Raw genomic sequence first — 14,934 nt, forward strand, 5'->3', positions numbered from 1 at the left:
AACGCACGCATGGGCGGCTTCCAACGACCCGGTCACGGGCGTGTCACGGGCGGCCTGCGTCACGGCTCGAACTGAACCGCACGGGTGCCGCACGGGTCCAACCCGACCGCCCGCATCGCTCCGGTCGCCACTCTCCATCGGGGCATGCAATCACAGCCCCGCCGGCGCCATAACTCGGCTGGCGTCCTGCGCCGCCTCATTGGTGTTGGCGGCGGCGGGCTTGATGCTGTCCTGTATCCGGTAGTCACTGAAGCGAGCCACCTGATGTTACAAGGTTGGAGCAACCCTCAGCGCCTGAGCAGACGAGCTTGCCCTATCCCGCCCTCTTGTCACGTGCAACACAACACAAGCGACAATATCAGCAGCACCAGCCCCGCCACCAGTACCGTAGCAGCACCCCTCCCGCCCTGTCCGCACCCGCTCCAGGATGACTGGCTGCAGCGCGGCTTTGAACTGGGCGTGCAGGTGGTGCAGGTACAGCACGTCGTCCGAGGCGTACCGCACCTGCACGAGCGCACGCGGTGCGCGTATGCTTACGCATGTGTCGCATCTGTGCATGGAACCACACGCCACCGCCCTCACAATCAGGCTTGCTCGCACCTCTGCGTGCACGTCCCTCCCGGCCCCCGGCTCCCAGCCCCTCCACTTATCCTCGCCTCCACCACCTCAGCCGCATGCCGTACACAGAGTGCCACACACACACACACACACACACACACACACACAGCACTCCCATACCCCCACCCGCGCACCTGCTCCTGCGTCAGCGGCCGGCGGTCCCAGTACCCCGGGTCGCGCTCGTACGCGTCCCTCAGCGCCCCCTTGTCCACCCGGGTCGCCCGCCAGCGCTCCCGCAGCTCCGGGCTCAGGTACGTCTCCAGTGCCCGCGCCAGCCCCACCACATAGCCCACTCGCCGCATGGCCGGGCCGTAGCGCCGGTACGCCACCTGCAGAGGGTGCCGCCACGTGGCGTGGCGTGGCGTGGCGGGACGGAGCAGGAGGGCCGTGGGTGTCGCTTCCGAGCTCAACTTGGCATTCCTCTCCGCCGAAACCCTGTCCCCGCGCGCATCCCCGCCAACGCGCCCTCCTCCCCCCTGGTGATGGGGCTTTTCCGTTGGACTCGGCCATGTAACCCCCCATCCTCTCCCATCTTCTTCCCCTCCTCCCCCCGCCCCACCTCTGCCAGCTGCAGGTCCACCGCTCCGCCCAGCCTGACGCCGTGCTGGTGGTACAGCGCCTCCGCGTCACAGCGCACGTCGTACAGCAGCTTGGTCACACGCCCGCACTCCAGCACCTCCTGCAGAGTGCGCACCGGCCCGCCGCCGCCAGCGGCCCCCGAGGAGGTGCCAGCTGCAGGCCTGAAACATGTGGCACACGAATGCAGGCAAGCACACACTATAATCACGCGGAACATACACGTGTAGAGGAGCAATTCGGAGAAAGGGCCAAGGTGCCGAGCCGTAGCAAGGCCATCCACCGCTAGTCGGCCCGGGCTTCAGCGCACAGCGCACAGCCTGGTGCAGCCGCGGGCAAGGCAGTAGGAATCGTGCAAGATACAAGGAGGCTGTGGAGGCTGTGGAGGCTGTGGATGCTGGGACGTGGCCGCCCACCTACCTGTGCTTGAAAGCGGTGGCGGCCAGTGCGCTGACGTCCAGCAGGAACACGGGAGCCGGGGTGTCGGCGGGTGCGCCGGGGGGCGGCGCCGGGGCGATGGACAGCAGGCATAGCTTGCCGGTGCGTCCGAGACTGATGCCTGCGTGTCAGTGTGTCGGGTGTGCATATGCAATGCAATGTGTTTCGACGGCGCTGGTAGGCGTGTGTTACCCCGTGTGTGTGGATATGATCCCGCCTGTGCCCCGCGCGTGGCACGCGTATTACTCCCTGCTGCCTCTCCCCTCCCCCAGCACGCAGCAGCTTCTCCCCCGTATCTAGCTGTTCCTCCGCCTGGGTCAGCACGTGTTAGCGAACCGCTGAGCGAGCCAGCCGTGGCTCAGTCACCTTCAGCGTCGACCGCCAGTTGCTTGGACCCTGCAAGTGAGGTCAGCATGCTCTCCAACGCGCCAACCGAGTCCACCACTTGCGCGATGCCATATGCCTGGATCCAACAGTTGCTCAATTAGCGCAAAGGCGCTCATAACGGGGCGACGGGCTGCAGATGGCGCTCACGCCTGGCTCACCAAAGGCGCTCCGTCTTTGAGTTTTGCAGTCAACAGTTTCACATTGCCGCGCATGCCAAACGCACTGGCCAGGTTCTGCAGGTGGCTCGTGAGAGTGCTCATGGTCGCTGACAGTAGGCGTAAAACTCGGTGCACGATGCTGTTCATGAACTAAATCAAGTAAAACAGTGTATCAATGTTTACTTTCAGTCTCGAAATGTCAGTTGGCTCCGCCGATTGCTCACTTCCCCGACAAGTGTTCTCCACTCCCGCCAACGTCAACTCCTCATCAGTCTGCCCGCTTGCCACGTGCCCCCAACCCGGCCCCATCCGCCTGGCGATTTGGCCATGCATGCGTGCTGCCAAGCGCACGGCACGCCAATCAGCAATACAACTCTGCCTCCCCCGCCTATGGCCACCGCCCAAACTACAAAGCCCGAGCCTCCTAAACCGCCCCCACACAATCCACGCCACCCACGCACGCCACACATCCCCCTATATCAGTACCCCAGCTTGTCATTAAGGCTGGTTCGGCCGTCGCCGCGTTGCCCCTGCGGCGGCAGCCACTCCGCCGCCTCCGCCGCCTCCTGCGCCGCCAGCTCCTCCCGCCGCCGCCGCGCCGCCGCCAGCAGTTCGAGGTCCGCCGCCACAGACGCCTCCGCATCGCCGCCGGCCCGTGAGCGCTGCACGTGCAGGGGTTCCAGAGAGGAGGCGGGAGGCGCCGCCACAGGAAGGTTTCGGTAGATGAAAGGGGCAATCATGCCGTCACATGAGAACCTCACGGAAGCTGTCCACGTTTAACACCCAATCGCTCGCACGATCAGGGCGGCTTACACTGCCAACGCACCGCCTTCCCGAGCCCCTATGCCCCTGGCGCATGCGCATACGCACGCCTGCCCAACCGCCCATGCCGCATGCTCACCTTCCCACGGCCGCCGCCTCCCGCCGCCGGGTGCCGGTCGTCGTGCTCCAGCCCCTCATCCGTTGCCAGCCCGCGGCCGCCAGTGGCCACCGCCGGCCCCGACGGCGTCGCGTTCATCTCCGCCATCAGCGCCGCCGCCGCCGCCCGCGCCGCCGCGCTGACCGGCGCCGCCGCCGCCGCCGCGGACCCCGGGGCCGCCTTGGCGGCAGTTGGCCGTGCCGACGGCGCGCCCTGCGGTCGCCGGATGATGAGCCCCACCTGGCCCGCAATACTGCCGCTGCTGCCGCCGCCGCCGCCGCCGCTCTGTGACGACCCGCCGGGTGCGCCCGGAGCTGCCTTGTCAGGACCAGGGCCTGCGGCTGCCGCGGCTGCGGGGGCGGCCGCCTCCGGCGGCGGCACTCTCCCTGCTGCCGCCAGCGCGGCGTCCTGCACCACCGCGGGGCCGTCCTCGTCGTCCTCCTCCACTTCCACCTCGAAGGCCTGCTTGGCCGCCTGTGCGGGACAGGAGTCGCGGTGCGGATGAAGGGGGCGGCAGCGGCACGGTGCGCAGAGCGCCGACACCGCAATGCGTCGGACATCCTGGGTAAACGTGCATGACCTGCCTGGGCCGTCTAGCGTCACTACACCCGGCAGTGTATAACACGAATGACAGAATCGAAGCGGCACAGATTGGAGGCGTGGCAGTGCGGCACGCACGCACCTCCTCCTCCTTCCGCCGCTTGGCAGCGGCGGCCGCGGCCGTCGCCGCCGCCGCCTTGAGCCGCCGGTCCTTCTCAGCCGCCGCCACCGCGGCGGTCTTGGCGCGCTCCGCCGCCGCGCTGCCGGGCGCCAGCCAGCCATCCGGGTCTGCGATCTTGAGCAGCCTCGTGACTCGCGCCAGCTGCAGCTCGGCCTCCGCCAGCTGCCTCTTCAACGACGCCAGCTGTTATGGTGCATGGTAACGTCATGGAGGTAAGGCGTTTCTTGCGTATGTGTTTGAGGGACGCAGCAAGAGCTTCGCAATGTGGGTGGAGGTACGTAGGTAGGTGCGTGTGTGAAAAAGAGCACAAGGAAAACATAGCGAACAGATAGTTTATGCGATGCAGCAAAGCGACGGTTTACGGTGTGTGTGTGTGGGCGCCCAGCGCTCTTGCGTGCAGCGAGACAAGCTCATCGTCTTGATCCAGCCTCCCAGCTGGTTCAACCTCGCGGCACGCACACAGCACCAACAAGCTCCATTCCATCACAAGTCCCGACCCGACTCTCACCTTGTCCTTCTCAATCTGTACGTCCATGTTGGCCATGAACGCATCCAAGCTGTCATCACCACCCGCAGCCCCACCAGGCCCAGCCGCCGCCGCCGCCACTGCCGCTTCGCCCGCACTCGCGCCAGACGCAGCCGCGCCGGCCGCACCTCCCGGCCCCTCCGCCCCGTTGGCCGCCGGCTGTGCCCCCTCCTCTGCGGAGGGCGCTGCTGCTGCCGGCCCTGACCCAGATGCTACTGCTACTGCTGCTGCTGCTGTGGTTGCGGCAGTGGCTGCGGCCGCCGCCTCCTTGGCTGCCGCCGCCGCCGCCGCCACGCGAGCGCTCTCCTCCGCGATGGCCGCCTGCAGCCGCTTCTGCTCCTCCAGCAGCAGCTCCCTGGGGGGTACAGGCATGTGCGCGCGTGTGTGCATGCATTTGTTAGGAAGGGAAACAACAAGTGCGCCCGCCCAATGCGATGAACCGTCTTACAATCATACGGTACTCTACGAATGCGCGTGTGTGTTAAAGAGCACAAGGAACAGCTTACCAAATACGTGTGTGTATGTGTGTGTGCTGTAACAGACGCACAACGGTCAATGAAAGGCCGGTAGGCCTTCCCCCCAAAACAACAATCCCAACACCGCCTCACTTTTTCCCGTACAGGCCCTCGGCGCTCTCCACCGCCGCCACCTGCGGCCCGCCCGCCGCGCCCGCGCCCGCCGCGCCCTGCCGGCGCTTGGCCGCGGCGGCCTTGGCTCCCGCCCCCGCCGCGGTGCGGTCAAAGAACTCGTCATCGCTGTCGCTGCCCGCGCCGTCGTCGTCGCTGTCAGGCCGGCTCTTGCGCTTCTTGTCGGCGCCGCCGCCCGCCGCCGCCGCCGCCTCCTCGCGCTTCTGCAGGGGCCAAGGAGCAGCCGGTGCCAAGGCAGTTCAAGCACAACGGCCATGCCACCTGGTGCCATGTTTCGTTTAAGAGGCAGCATTCCTTGCTGTGTGGCGTGTCTTTCCCTCCAAACATGCGGAGCTGCATGTTAGCGTCTCATGCTTGGGAGTGTGCACACTGAAAGCACCCCACCCTCCGCCAAGCTTGACGGCCCCACCCTCGCGCACACACAAACGCACAAATGCACACACACACACACACACACACATACACACACACACACACACACACAAACGCACAAATGCACACACACACACGCACACACACACAGTTCAAGCACAACGGCCATGCCAACACATACGATTCCCAGCGCACCGTCATGTGCATGGTCATGCCCATGTGCAAATCGTCGGCCCCCGTTCCCGCGTTCCGGACCCTTGCTTCCCTCCGCCTCCAACACCCCCCCAAGGCACATCTCCCTCCCCGGCCCCGCCCTAGCACTTCCTAAAAATGATGTAACCCACCCGCCCACATACACACACACCCGCCCACACACACACACACATGCGCACCTTGTTGAGCAGCGCGTCCCGAATGCTCTCCCGCATGGTCTCATCCAGGTCCTCAATCTCCTCCGACAGCTTGTCCATGGCCTGGCGGGGGGGGGGGCGTGTGAGGGGGCGTGTGTGTGGGGGGAGGGCGTGCGTTTGAGGTAACACGGGACCCGAAGAGGATGTGTTTGATGTAACAAGGGACCCGAAGAGCATGTGTTTGATGCAACAAGGGACTCGAAACGTGTGTCTTTGATGGGTGGCACACGACGTGGCACACCTGACGCACGTGGCACTCCAGCTACTCTCTTGACACAACCAGCACATAGCGTCCACGTGCATCGCAATCACAGGCTCATCCCGCCCAGTCCGGCACCCAGGTCGCGAGCCCCCTCCCCGCCAATCCCCCTGCCACGTGCACCTGCTCGTCCCGCCCAGTCCGGCTCGCAGACCTCCATGCCGCCCCCCTTTGCCCCCCCCCTGCCGCCCGCCCCCTCCAGCCCCGCTGCCTGGGCCGCTGCTCCCACCTACCATCTCGTTCCGCGCCAGGGTGGTGGCCTGCCCCTGCGTGAGCCCGCCCTCCTGGCGCTCCTTGCTGCTGATGCGCTGGCTCTCGGTCTTGAGGTTGGTCAGCTTCCACTCCTTGGCGCTGCGGGGACACGGCATGGGAGGACAGGGGAATGGAGGGCGAGGGAGGGGGAGCGAGGGGGTACTTGCCCGACTTGCCCCCAAAGGAATAGGTCGCAACAGTCAAGGTACTGTCGCCCAACCAGGAATGCAGGGGGAGCAGGCAAGGGTGGTGCGGGCAGGGTGCAGGGTGCAGGGGACACGTCGGCACGGTATCGTGTGGGCCATGATGGTACAGCCCCAGCCCTCCAGCCGCCCAGCCCCAGTCCTCCAGTCCCAGCCCTCCAGCCTCAGCACTCCTCCCCCAGCACACCAGCCCCCCAGCACCGCCCCCCTCCGCCCCCCTCGGGCCCCACCGTATCTTGTCCGCCAGCTTCTGCTGCCGCTCGTTGAGCTTGTGCCCCGCCGCCACCAGTGCGCGCCAATCAATGCTGTCGGTGTCGTTCAGGTCAATGTCCTCCAGCCCGCCGCCGCCGTCGTCCATGCCCCACGACACGCCGCCCGTCAGCGCCGCCGCCATGCTGCGCTTAGCCGCCTGCGTCGAGGCAACAGGGGAGTGGGGCATGAGAGTAGTGATAAACACACACACACACACACACACACACACACACACACACACACACACACGTGGGGTGTATGGCGCGCCCTCCCCGTGTGCAGTCCAAGCACGAGCGGCCGGTTCTGAGCAAGCAGCGCCGTGTGGGGAACTGCAGTGGTGGCCCAGGCCTGCCACCTGCCACCTGTCACAGCACCACTGCTGCAGTCTGCTACTCACACCGCCCCACATACCCCGCCCCATACACCGCATCCCCGCACCCCGCACCCCTATACCCGCACCCCTGCCCCAGCCCCGCCGCCCCCAGCCCCTCCACCACCACCCCCCGCACCTCCTGCTGCTTCTCCTTCTCGCGCCTGCTGGCCTCCAGCGCCGCCAGCTGCCGCCGCTGCTCGCGGCTGAGCCCTTCGGGCGGCATGAGGTCGGCCGGGCCCCCCAGCACGTGGATGCGGCTGCTGGTGCCGAAGCGCAGCGTGTGGCCCACCGCCAGCGGAACGTACACGCGTGGCTTGATGCGCTGCTTGTTCAGGAAGGTGCCGTGCGTGCTGCCGGGATCGTAGATGAAGGCCTGGAGGGGGGTGGGTGGAGAGGGGAGGTGGAGGGGGGCGCGGGGAGGGAGGGGCAGGGGGCGAAGGGGAGAGGAAGAGAGGATGTGGGGAGAGGGAAAGTGCGAGGGGATATAAGGCGGGTGGGTTGCCAGCGACACCTCCACCCCCTGGGTCTCCGTCGGGTTGCAAACGGAAACAGTATTACCGCTGCCCCGCCTGCTGCTCACACTCGCTCTACTTGTGTTCACTTGAAGACTCGGCACGCTCCCTTCACCTCCCCTCGCCCCCCCCCCGCCCCCGGCCTCCCTCACCTCCCGTGTGTCGCCGTTGAACTGCAGCACTGCGTGCAGGCGGCTGGCGGAGGGGTGCTCCAGCACAAAGTCCGCGGCGGGGTTGCGGCCGAAGGTGAAGAAGGGCTGGCCGGTCAGGGAGCGGTTCTGCGGGGGTGGGTGGGGGGTGGGGTTGAGGAGGAGTCGGTCAAGTGGACGGCCGGGTGACGTTTTAGGGGGGGGGGGTGTAGATACCAGCCCAAACTGAACCAAACCCAATGCAATAGAGCGAGGAGGAGAGCGTGGCCGATGCTTGACAACGGAGTGGCACGCGACAATAGGGGGGCGTTCATGTGGAGAAGGGGGAGGGATATGCACAGCGTGCCATATGGTAAACGAGTAGAAGGCCCACGCAGGAGCCTCCCACCCCGGCAGGTTCCCTCCACCCCTTGTGCATTAACCACTCCGTTCCTGACATGAAAGGCTACCCCCAACACCCAACACCCACCCCCAAACCCGGCCGCACCTCAACAATGGTACCGGTCTTGAGGACCTCCAACGTGTACTCCACCCTGCGTGTGCAGTTGTGCACACACATACATTTGGTGTGTTTGTATGGTCTGTGCGCGATCACCAAACCCGGCGAATACTGCCATCAAGAGAAAAAGCATCCATCCTGAAGTCTGCACAGCCATCGCGCTAAGGGTACTCCATGCGTTGTTACGCTCCATGCCCTGCGGTCTGCTGTCAAAGCCAGTCAACCGGACCGACACGCGTGTCATGCCTTTGCCTCCCCAACCCCCCACCACCTCTACATCCCCCCACATCGTCCTTGTGCTTTCTGAACACCCTCCTCAACCTCCCCAGCACCACAAAGCCCCGCTAACTCCCACCCCCGCCCCCCGCTGAAGCAGCCAGCAGCACCCCCACGCACCCCTCCGGCACGCCACTCCATGCCGGCGGGTCGTAGGAGGGCGCGGGGCCCTGCGGCCCGCCCGCCTGCGCACCGCCCTGTCCACCACCACCACCACCGCCACCACCACCGCCACCGGCCTCGCCAGACGCCGCTGCAGCTGCCGCTTTCGCGTACTGCAGGCATTGAAAGGCACATGCAATTGTAAAGTCATGTTTCATGGCTAAGGAGAGCCACACATTCCCGGCTTGGGGCACATCCGCATCGAGCCCTGGAACCGTGCTGATGGGACCTCCAGCCCCATCCATCCTCCCAACCACCAGCCTCAAGCCCCATGAAGTCCCTTCCATCCACCCAATCACCATGGCTGACGTGACTTGCGCAATCACACGGTCGCGCTGTCCCGGTATAGCGCCAGCCGCCGCAGCAGCTGCGGCACGCGCGGCCGCGGCGGCGGCGGCCGCCGCGGCGCCGCTGCCCGACCCAGATGCGGGGGGGCCGGCGCCTGCGGCCCCGTCGCCTGCGGGCCCAGTCGACGCAGAGCCGGGCGCACCGGCGGCAGTTGCTGACGAGGAGGAAGGGGGTGGACCGCCTGCGGTTGCATCTGCAGCGGCTGCTGTTGCTGCTGCCGGCGCGGCGGTGGGGGCTGCGCGGGGTGCAGCACCAAGTCAGGGGCGGTGTAAGAAGCACGGGTACTGGGTAGTACGTGGACGGTCGTGTGCCGTGTGGCCCCTTGACGAAACCCCTCCAATGTTAGCTTGAATCACTACTCGTATGGTCTGCATCCCGGCGCGATAGGATGCAATGTGCAAGCTCCAGCGGACGTGGGAGTCAAGCGTCACACCTCGTCGAGGGATCCCTGCACGGATGGACACGGACCGCACCTGTACTGCGAGCTCCAGGCGGTGGCATCTCCGAGGCTGGAAACTTTGGCGGCGGTGGCTTAAACTTAGGAGGTGGCATGCTGGGCGGCGGCATGCTCGTTTTGCCGCTGTCGCCCTGCTGCGTCGGGCTGCCCTCCTGGGGCTCCATAGTTTGTTTCCTCTTGAAATATATCTAGTAGTTATAGCTGCATTAACGCGTTTGCGACCATGCAAGAAAGCTGTCGCCGAACTTGTGTTTGTAGTTCGCTCTCCCGACGCGCAATCGAGAATTGTGTACTCACATGCATAGTAAAATGTTATGACATTAGTCAGCAATAGGTCAGTGAAGCAGGCTGAGCGTGCCGTGCCACACGGCCCCCATGAGCCCCGAGGCCCGCCGGCCCCCACCGATCTACCAGCTGCAGGGGCCACGCGACAAAGCATCAATAGCTAAAGAAGGTGCATGTGATAGTGGGTATGCAGCTGGAGTGCATGTCACGACACTGTAGCCATCCCTACCCATCCCGCTCCCCTGCGGCTGCCCGAGCAGGGACTCACCTATGCAAACGTTCAGGCTCGGGCCATTTGTGCGAAATGACCCACGATGTCGAAGAAGTAGCTGGGGCCATGTACAACAGAGGGGGGTCAGGCGGCTCTGGTCTGGTAATGGCTGGCAGGAGTTATGGATGCGGATGTTACAGAGGGTACAGTCCCAGCTCCCGAAGACGCCGAGCCATCACATGCTATCAGGGCCCAACCCCGACTTTGCTGCAAACCCTCCCGCGGGCAAAGTCCGTGTGACTCCGCGCACAGTGAGTCCTAGCCAAGCCTCAACCCGCCAGAGCCCCACCGCTGTGCCTCAACGCCACAAGCCTAGGCACAGGAGTGCCGGGAAACGTCTAGGCCGCAGGACACACGCACAGCGCACGCACTAACCAGGGCGCAAGCGTCCAGGTACTAGAACGGTCGCCCACACGTGCATCCTGCCCACACACAGAGCCACCAACCACGCACAACCTCTCACGGCGAGGGGGGCGGGGAATCAGCGTCATACGGCAAGCGCAAAACCATGCCGTCACCAACAGCCCGAGACATGAAGGGATGCGCAAACGGCACAGCGTCCCAACCCTTTGGCCTGATACCCAAAGTCACAAACGTCTGGAGACGACCCCAGAAGTCAGCTACGACGGCAAGTCCAATGCTCAGCACCCGGGCCGACGGCAGCTTCGCTCGCGCCGCCAACCCGGCCATAACCACACGCTGCCGACCAAAGTCCAGGGCAGACATAGCAGCGAGACACACCACATCCCACACAGGTGGCGCAAGCCCCGCAGGCGGGCGCACTAACCACAACTCCTCACGAGAGAAGGCACTTAGAGCCTCCTCCGGCAGGAAACCCATAGCCATCCCCATACTTTCCCGCAGTGACAGCGCAACAGTGCAGTCCCAAAACCAGTGACGCCGGTCCCCATCCTGCATGTCCACCCCACACGCCCAACACGGGTCAACAGTAACGCCTCGCGCCCGCTCGCTAGCATGCCGTGGAAACGCCCAGCAAGCGTTGGCGGCCACACGCCACAGTGCTTCCTTATGATGATTCTCCCATTTCAGCGACCACAAGCGGGCCAAGGTGCACACGAAGGCCCCCGCCGCCAGGGCAGCCCCCACCCCCGACACACCCGCATCGCACACATACTGCAAATGCTTAGCCTTCAGGGCGGCTAACTGTGGAGCCATTTGTAGCACGGTCCCCGCCTTCACCGTATAGGCAGTGAGCAGGATGGGCGGCCCCCCGCACTGCAACCATCCGAGTCCCCGCACCACCCGTTGCACCGACGCCGCCGTAGCACTCACGACGTCGGCCACCGGGAGCGGCAGCGCGGCGGCAGGCCCCCGAGCCAGCTGGGCCGCACGCGCGGCGGCAGCCCAGCCAGCGGGAAGAAGGGCCACCGCCGCCGCAAACCGGTCGGCCGCCTCTTGAGGCGACGCCGGCCCCGACAGGGGCGACGGCAGGCGTGCCCGCGTGCTCCAGTGCAGCACCCGCCTCCACACAGCAGTCACATACATATCCGCACTCGCTTCACCAGACCGGGAGCCCTCCGCCCAAGGGCTTGTCAATGCCTGCCGCAGTTCGTTTAGGCCGTCATGCGCTGCAACCAGCTGGCCCACACACGCCAGTCCCGGCAGAGCGAACAAATCCGCGAAAGCCAATTCCCACGTGCGGCCGTCCACACACAGCGCCGGGTTAGCCCACAACGGCACATGACTCACCCACGCGCCCGGCTCGGGCGGCGCCACAAGAGTCACCGAGGAGTTATGGCTGGCGACCCCATCTCTGGCCTGAGTTCCCCCAGTGCCAAATAGTATGGAATGTAACCCGGGAATGAAGTGCGCGGAGGCGAAGGAATAGGCTGCGGCATGCTCAAGTTGTACTCGATCACCCTGCCCTCCCATCCGACCAGCAGACACTCGATACCTGTTGATACCGCGGTAGCCTCCAGGGGTAGCCACCTGTAGCCACCTCCCCTGGTAGCCACGGCGTTGCGGCTTCGGAAAGTGTGGAGCGCCAGGGGACAGAGGAGGCGGACCAGGGGAGTTGACGAGCAGGGAAGTTGCAGGTGAAGACAAGTGCGGCCTGCTGGAGCGGGCCGTGTGGATGGGGGGAGGCTGGGGGCGCGGCGGAGCTGATGCTGAGAAGAGAGCATTGTTCGTTACGCTGAAACACGGCAGCACCCTGCACGGCAGCGTGCAATTACGGCCGCACCCGCTGGCACCGGGAGGTATGTGTACCGAGTGGCGGCCGGCGGCGGCAACGGCCCGGCATCGCAGTGGCTGGTGCAGCGGGGCTTGCCTTTCCCGGTGCGTGCGCCTGTGGCCGCGCGGGCGTACGTGCTTGTGTGGCTGCGGCCCGGCCTGGGCGTGCGATGGGACAGTGTTGAGGCAGGTTGGTGAAGTCCCGCAGGTGCAGCTGACTCCCAGACCGCAGCAGACGGCGAACAAATCGCAGTGGCAGGGCAGGAGTGCGCGACTTGTCGAACGCCGCCCGGCCTGGGCGTTTGCACAGATCGTCTTGCCATTCCTGCACGGGCTTGGCCACATGTTTACAAGTCCGCATGTGCTTGTGCTGCTGTGGCGTGCGCCACCTCGGCTCTGCGTGCGCATCCCCTGCTGCTCGCCTACGGGTCAGTAAGTCCCACATGTCCTGAGTCCAGTGACTGACGTGCAATCTGTGCCGCCCCACAGCATGGCGGCTGCCCCTACCCGGCGGCTGCCCGCAACGACGACTGGACGACGCTGCGGCTGCTGCACGAGCTGGGTGTGCCGCACGGGCCGCCCGGCAAAGCCGAGGCCGGCATCCCGCCTGCGTGGTGGCGCGTCTGGCCACCAACACATTGGTGTGCGAGGCCGCACAGCGGTCGCGGACGGTGCTGGTGCTAGTCCAGGAGCTGGGGCTGCCGGTGCAGAGGTCGGCTGTGGCAGCGCGCTGCAAGAAGCGCGATAGCAACGTGGCTGCTTTGATCATGGCGGCTGTGTTGGATGGTCAGAAGCAGGAAAAGAAGGCCAAAGTGTGTAGCGGTGTGCGCGGGTTGGGGGGGGGGGCGAATGGACGACAGTCTGCGTCGTTTGTATGAATGCGCGGATTCCGGAATCCGGAGTAGAACAGGAGGCTGGCACAGTGGAGCTCATCGTGCCGATCGGTGGCCACAACTGCAGTGGCCCTGATGGGCTGCTATGGCAGTGGACACTGTAGCCACGCATACAGTGGACGCTCATCTTTACACAAGTCCCTGCCTATTCGCCCAATCGCCCCCTCCACGCCCCCCCCCCATTCTAAATGCCGCGACTGCGGAAACACCGCGCCATCGCGCGCGCGACTCAACTAACGATCACCGACAAAACACACACGGTCAAACCTGGCCTTTGGTACCAGGAGCACTCATTAACATGTGCTCTGCATATATTTGATGCGCAATTGATCACAAACGTCAAATGCTGGGCTCGCCGCGCTGGATGTTCTGCGTATTGTGACGCGCTCTGTGTTCGCAGGTATTTACCTGCCAAGACACATATCCTAGTAGTGAACGCCCCAGCTTTTGAACTGGGGTGTCCGCTGGGTAGTGCGCAAACGCAGGCGGACATGCTCGCCCGGCGCAGCTATCGAGGGGCGTTCTGCATACCGTGATAGCTCAGACAGAGCGATAGCCCAGTTTCATTGGCTTGGGCGTGGCACAGCCAGTCTGTGCGTCCTCACGGCGCGGTCGACGACCTGAGCTGTCAGGCGCCCTGACAGCTGAGTGTGAAGCAGCGGCAAACGCCCGTGCAGGCACTCCAGGCGTGGGCGGTGTGGCCACTGGCTGTGTGGAGCGTCCATGCCAGGGGCCTATGGTGACTACAGATGGGGTCAAAGTAGCCACGCCCGCAGCGTCCACTACAGGAGTGGCCAGCGTGGCCACCAGGGGGCCTCCCCCTGGTGGCCACTGACGCAGTGGAACCCCGCACCTGGCCCATGCTGCAGCCCTGCCCTCTTGCACAAGGCCGTGTCTATATGCCATATGGACGGGCATGCAGTATGGCTGGGTGGTTCCGTCGGGTGGGGTCGTGGCAGGGGTCAAGGTGTGGATGCGGCATGGGTGGCTAACCCCGCCCATGCCCAGACCACGCTCCAGCCCCTGCCCCGCATGCAAAGGTCAGCGCCCAGCCCTGCCCTCTTGCACAAGGCCGTGTCTATATGCCATATGGACGGGCATGCAGTATGGCCGGGTGTTTCCGTCGGGTGGGGTCGTGGCAGGGGTCAAGGTGTGGATGTGGCATGGGTGGCTAACCCCGCCCATGCCCAGACCACGCTCCAGCCCCTGCCCCGCATGCAAAGGTCAGCGCCCAGCCCTGCCCTCTTGCACAAGGCCGTGTCTATATGCCATATGGACGGGCATGCAGTATGGCCGGTTGTTTCCGTCGGGTGGGGTCGTGGCAGGGGTCAAGGTGTGGATGTGGCATGGGTGGCTAACCCCGCCCATGCCCAGACCACGCTCCAGCCCCTGCCCCGCATGCAAAGGTCAGCGCCCAGCCCTGCCCTCTTGCACAAGGCCGTGTCTATATGCCATATGGACGGGCATGCAGTATGGCCGGGTGTTTCCGTCGGGTGGGGTCGTGGCAGGGGTCAAGGTGTGGATGCGGCATGGGTGGCTAACCCCGCCCATGCCCAGACCACGCTCCAGCCCCTGCCCCGCATGCAAAGGTCAGCGCCCAGCCCTGCCCTCTTGCACAAGGCCGTGTCTATATGCCATATGGACGGGCATGCAGTATGGCCGGTTGTTTCCGTCGGGTGGGGTCGTGGCAGGGGTCAAGGTGTGGATGTGGCATGGGTGGCTAACCCCGCCCATGCCCAGACCACGCTCCAGCCCCTGCCCCGCATGCAAAGGTCAGC

The 14,934-nt window shown here is 65.2% G+C and overlaps 2 protein-coding genes across 2 annotated transcripts; both read right to left on the reverse strand.

The window, feature by feature from the left end:
• Positions 1-20: 20 nt before the first annotated feature.
• On the reverse strand, positions 21-2,296 carry CHLRE_03g152425v5 (uncharacterized protein). The gene is made up of 7 exons (XM_001697433.3): positions 2,178-2,296; positions 1,999-2,095; positions 1,615-1,753; positions 1,178-1,358; positions 753-947; positions 418-504; positions 21-261 (listed from the first exon to the last, which is right to left on the reverse strand). Exons 1-7 carry the CDS (start codon positions 2,277-2,279, stop codon positions 151-153), a joined length of 912 nt encoding a protein of 303 aa, XP_001697485.2. The 5' UTR covers positions 2,280-2,296; the 3' UTR covers positions 21-150.
• Positions 2,297-2,350: 54 nt separating this feature from the next.
• On the reverse strand, positions 2,351-9,826 carry CHLRE_03g152450v5 (uncharacterized protein). The gene is made up of 14 exons (XM_043060536.1): positions 9,531-9,826; positions 9,009-9,292; positions 8,668-8,822; positions 8,260-8,305; positions 7,776-7,901; positions 7,248-7,484; positions 6,717-6,895; positions 6,265-6,382; positions 5,755-5,835; positions 4,952-5,193; positions 4,326-4,698; positions 3,779-4,000; positions 3,079-3,570; positions 2,351-2,839 (listed from the first exon to the last, which is right to left on the reverse strand). The coding sequence occupies exons 1-14, from the start codon at positions 9,676-9,678 to the stop codon at positions 2,657-2,659; spliced, it is 2,886 nt and encodes a 961-aa protein (XP_042925665.1). The 5' UTR covers positions 9,679-9,826; the 3' UTR covers positions 2,351-2,656.
• Positions 9,827-14,934: the final 5,108 nt, after the last annotated feature.

This window comes from Chlamydomonas reinhardtii, chromosome 3 (genome assembly GCF_000002595.2).
Source record: "Chlamydomonas reinhardtii strain CC-503 cw92 mt+ chromosome 3, whole genome shotgun sequence".
Classification (NCBI taxonomy): Eukaryota; Viridiplantae; Chlorophyta; class Chlorophyceae; order Chlamydomonadales; family Chlamydomonadaceae; genus Chlamydomonas; species Chlamydomonas reinhardtii.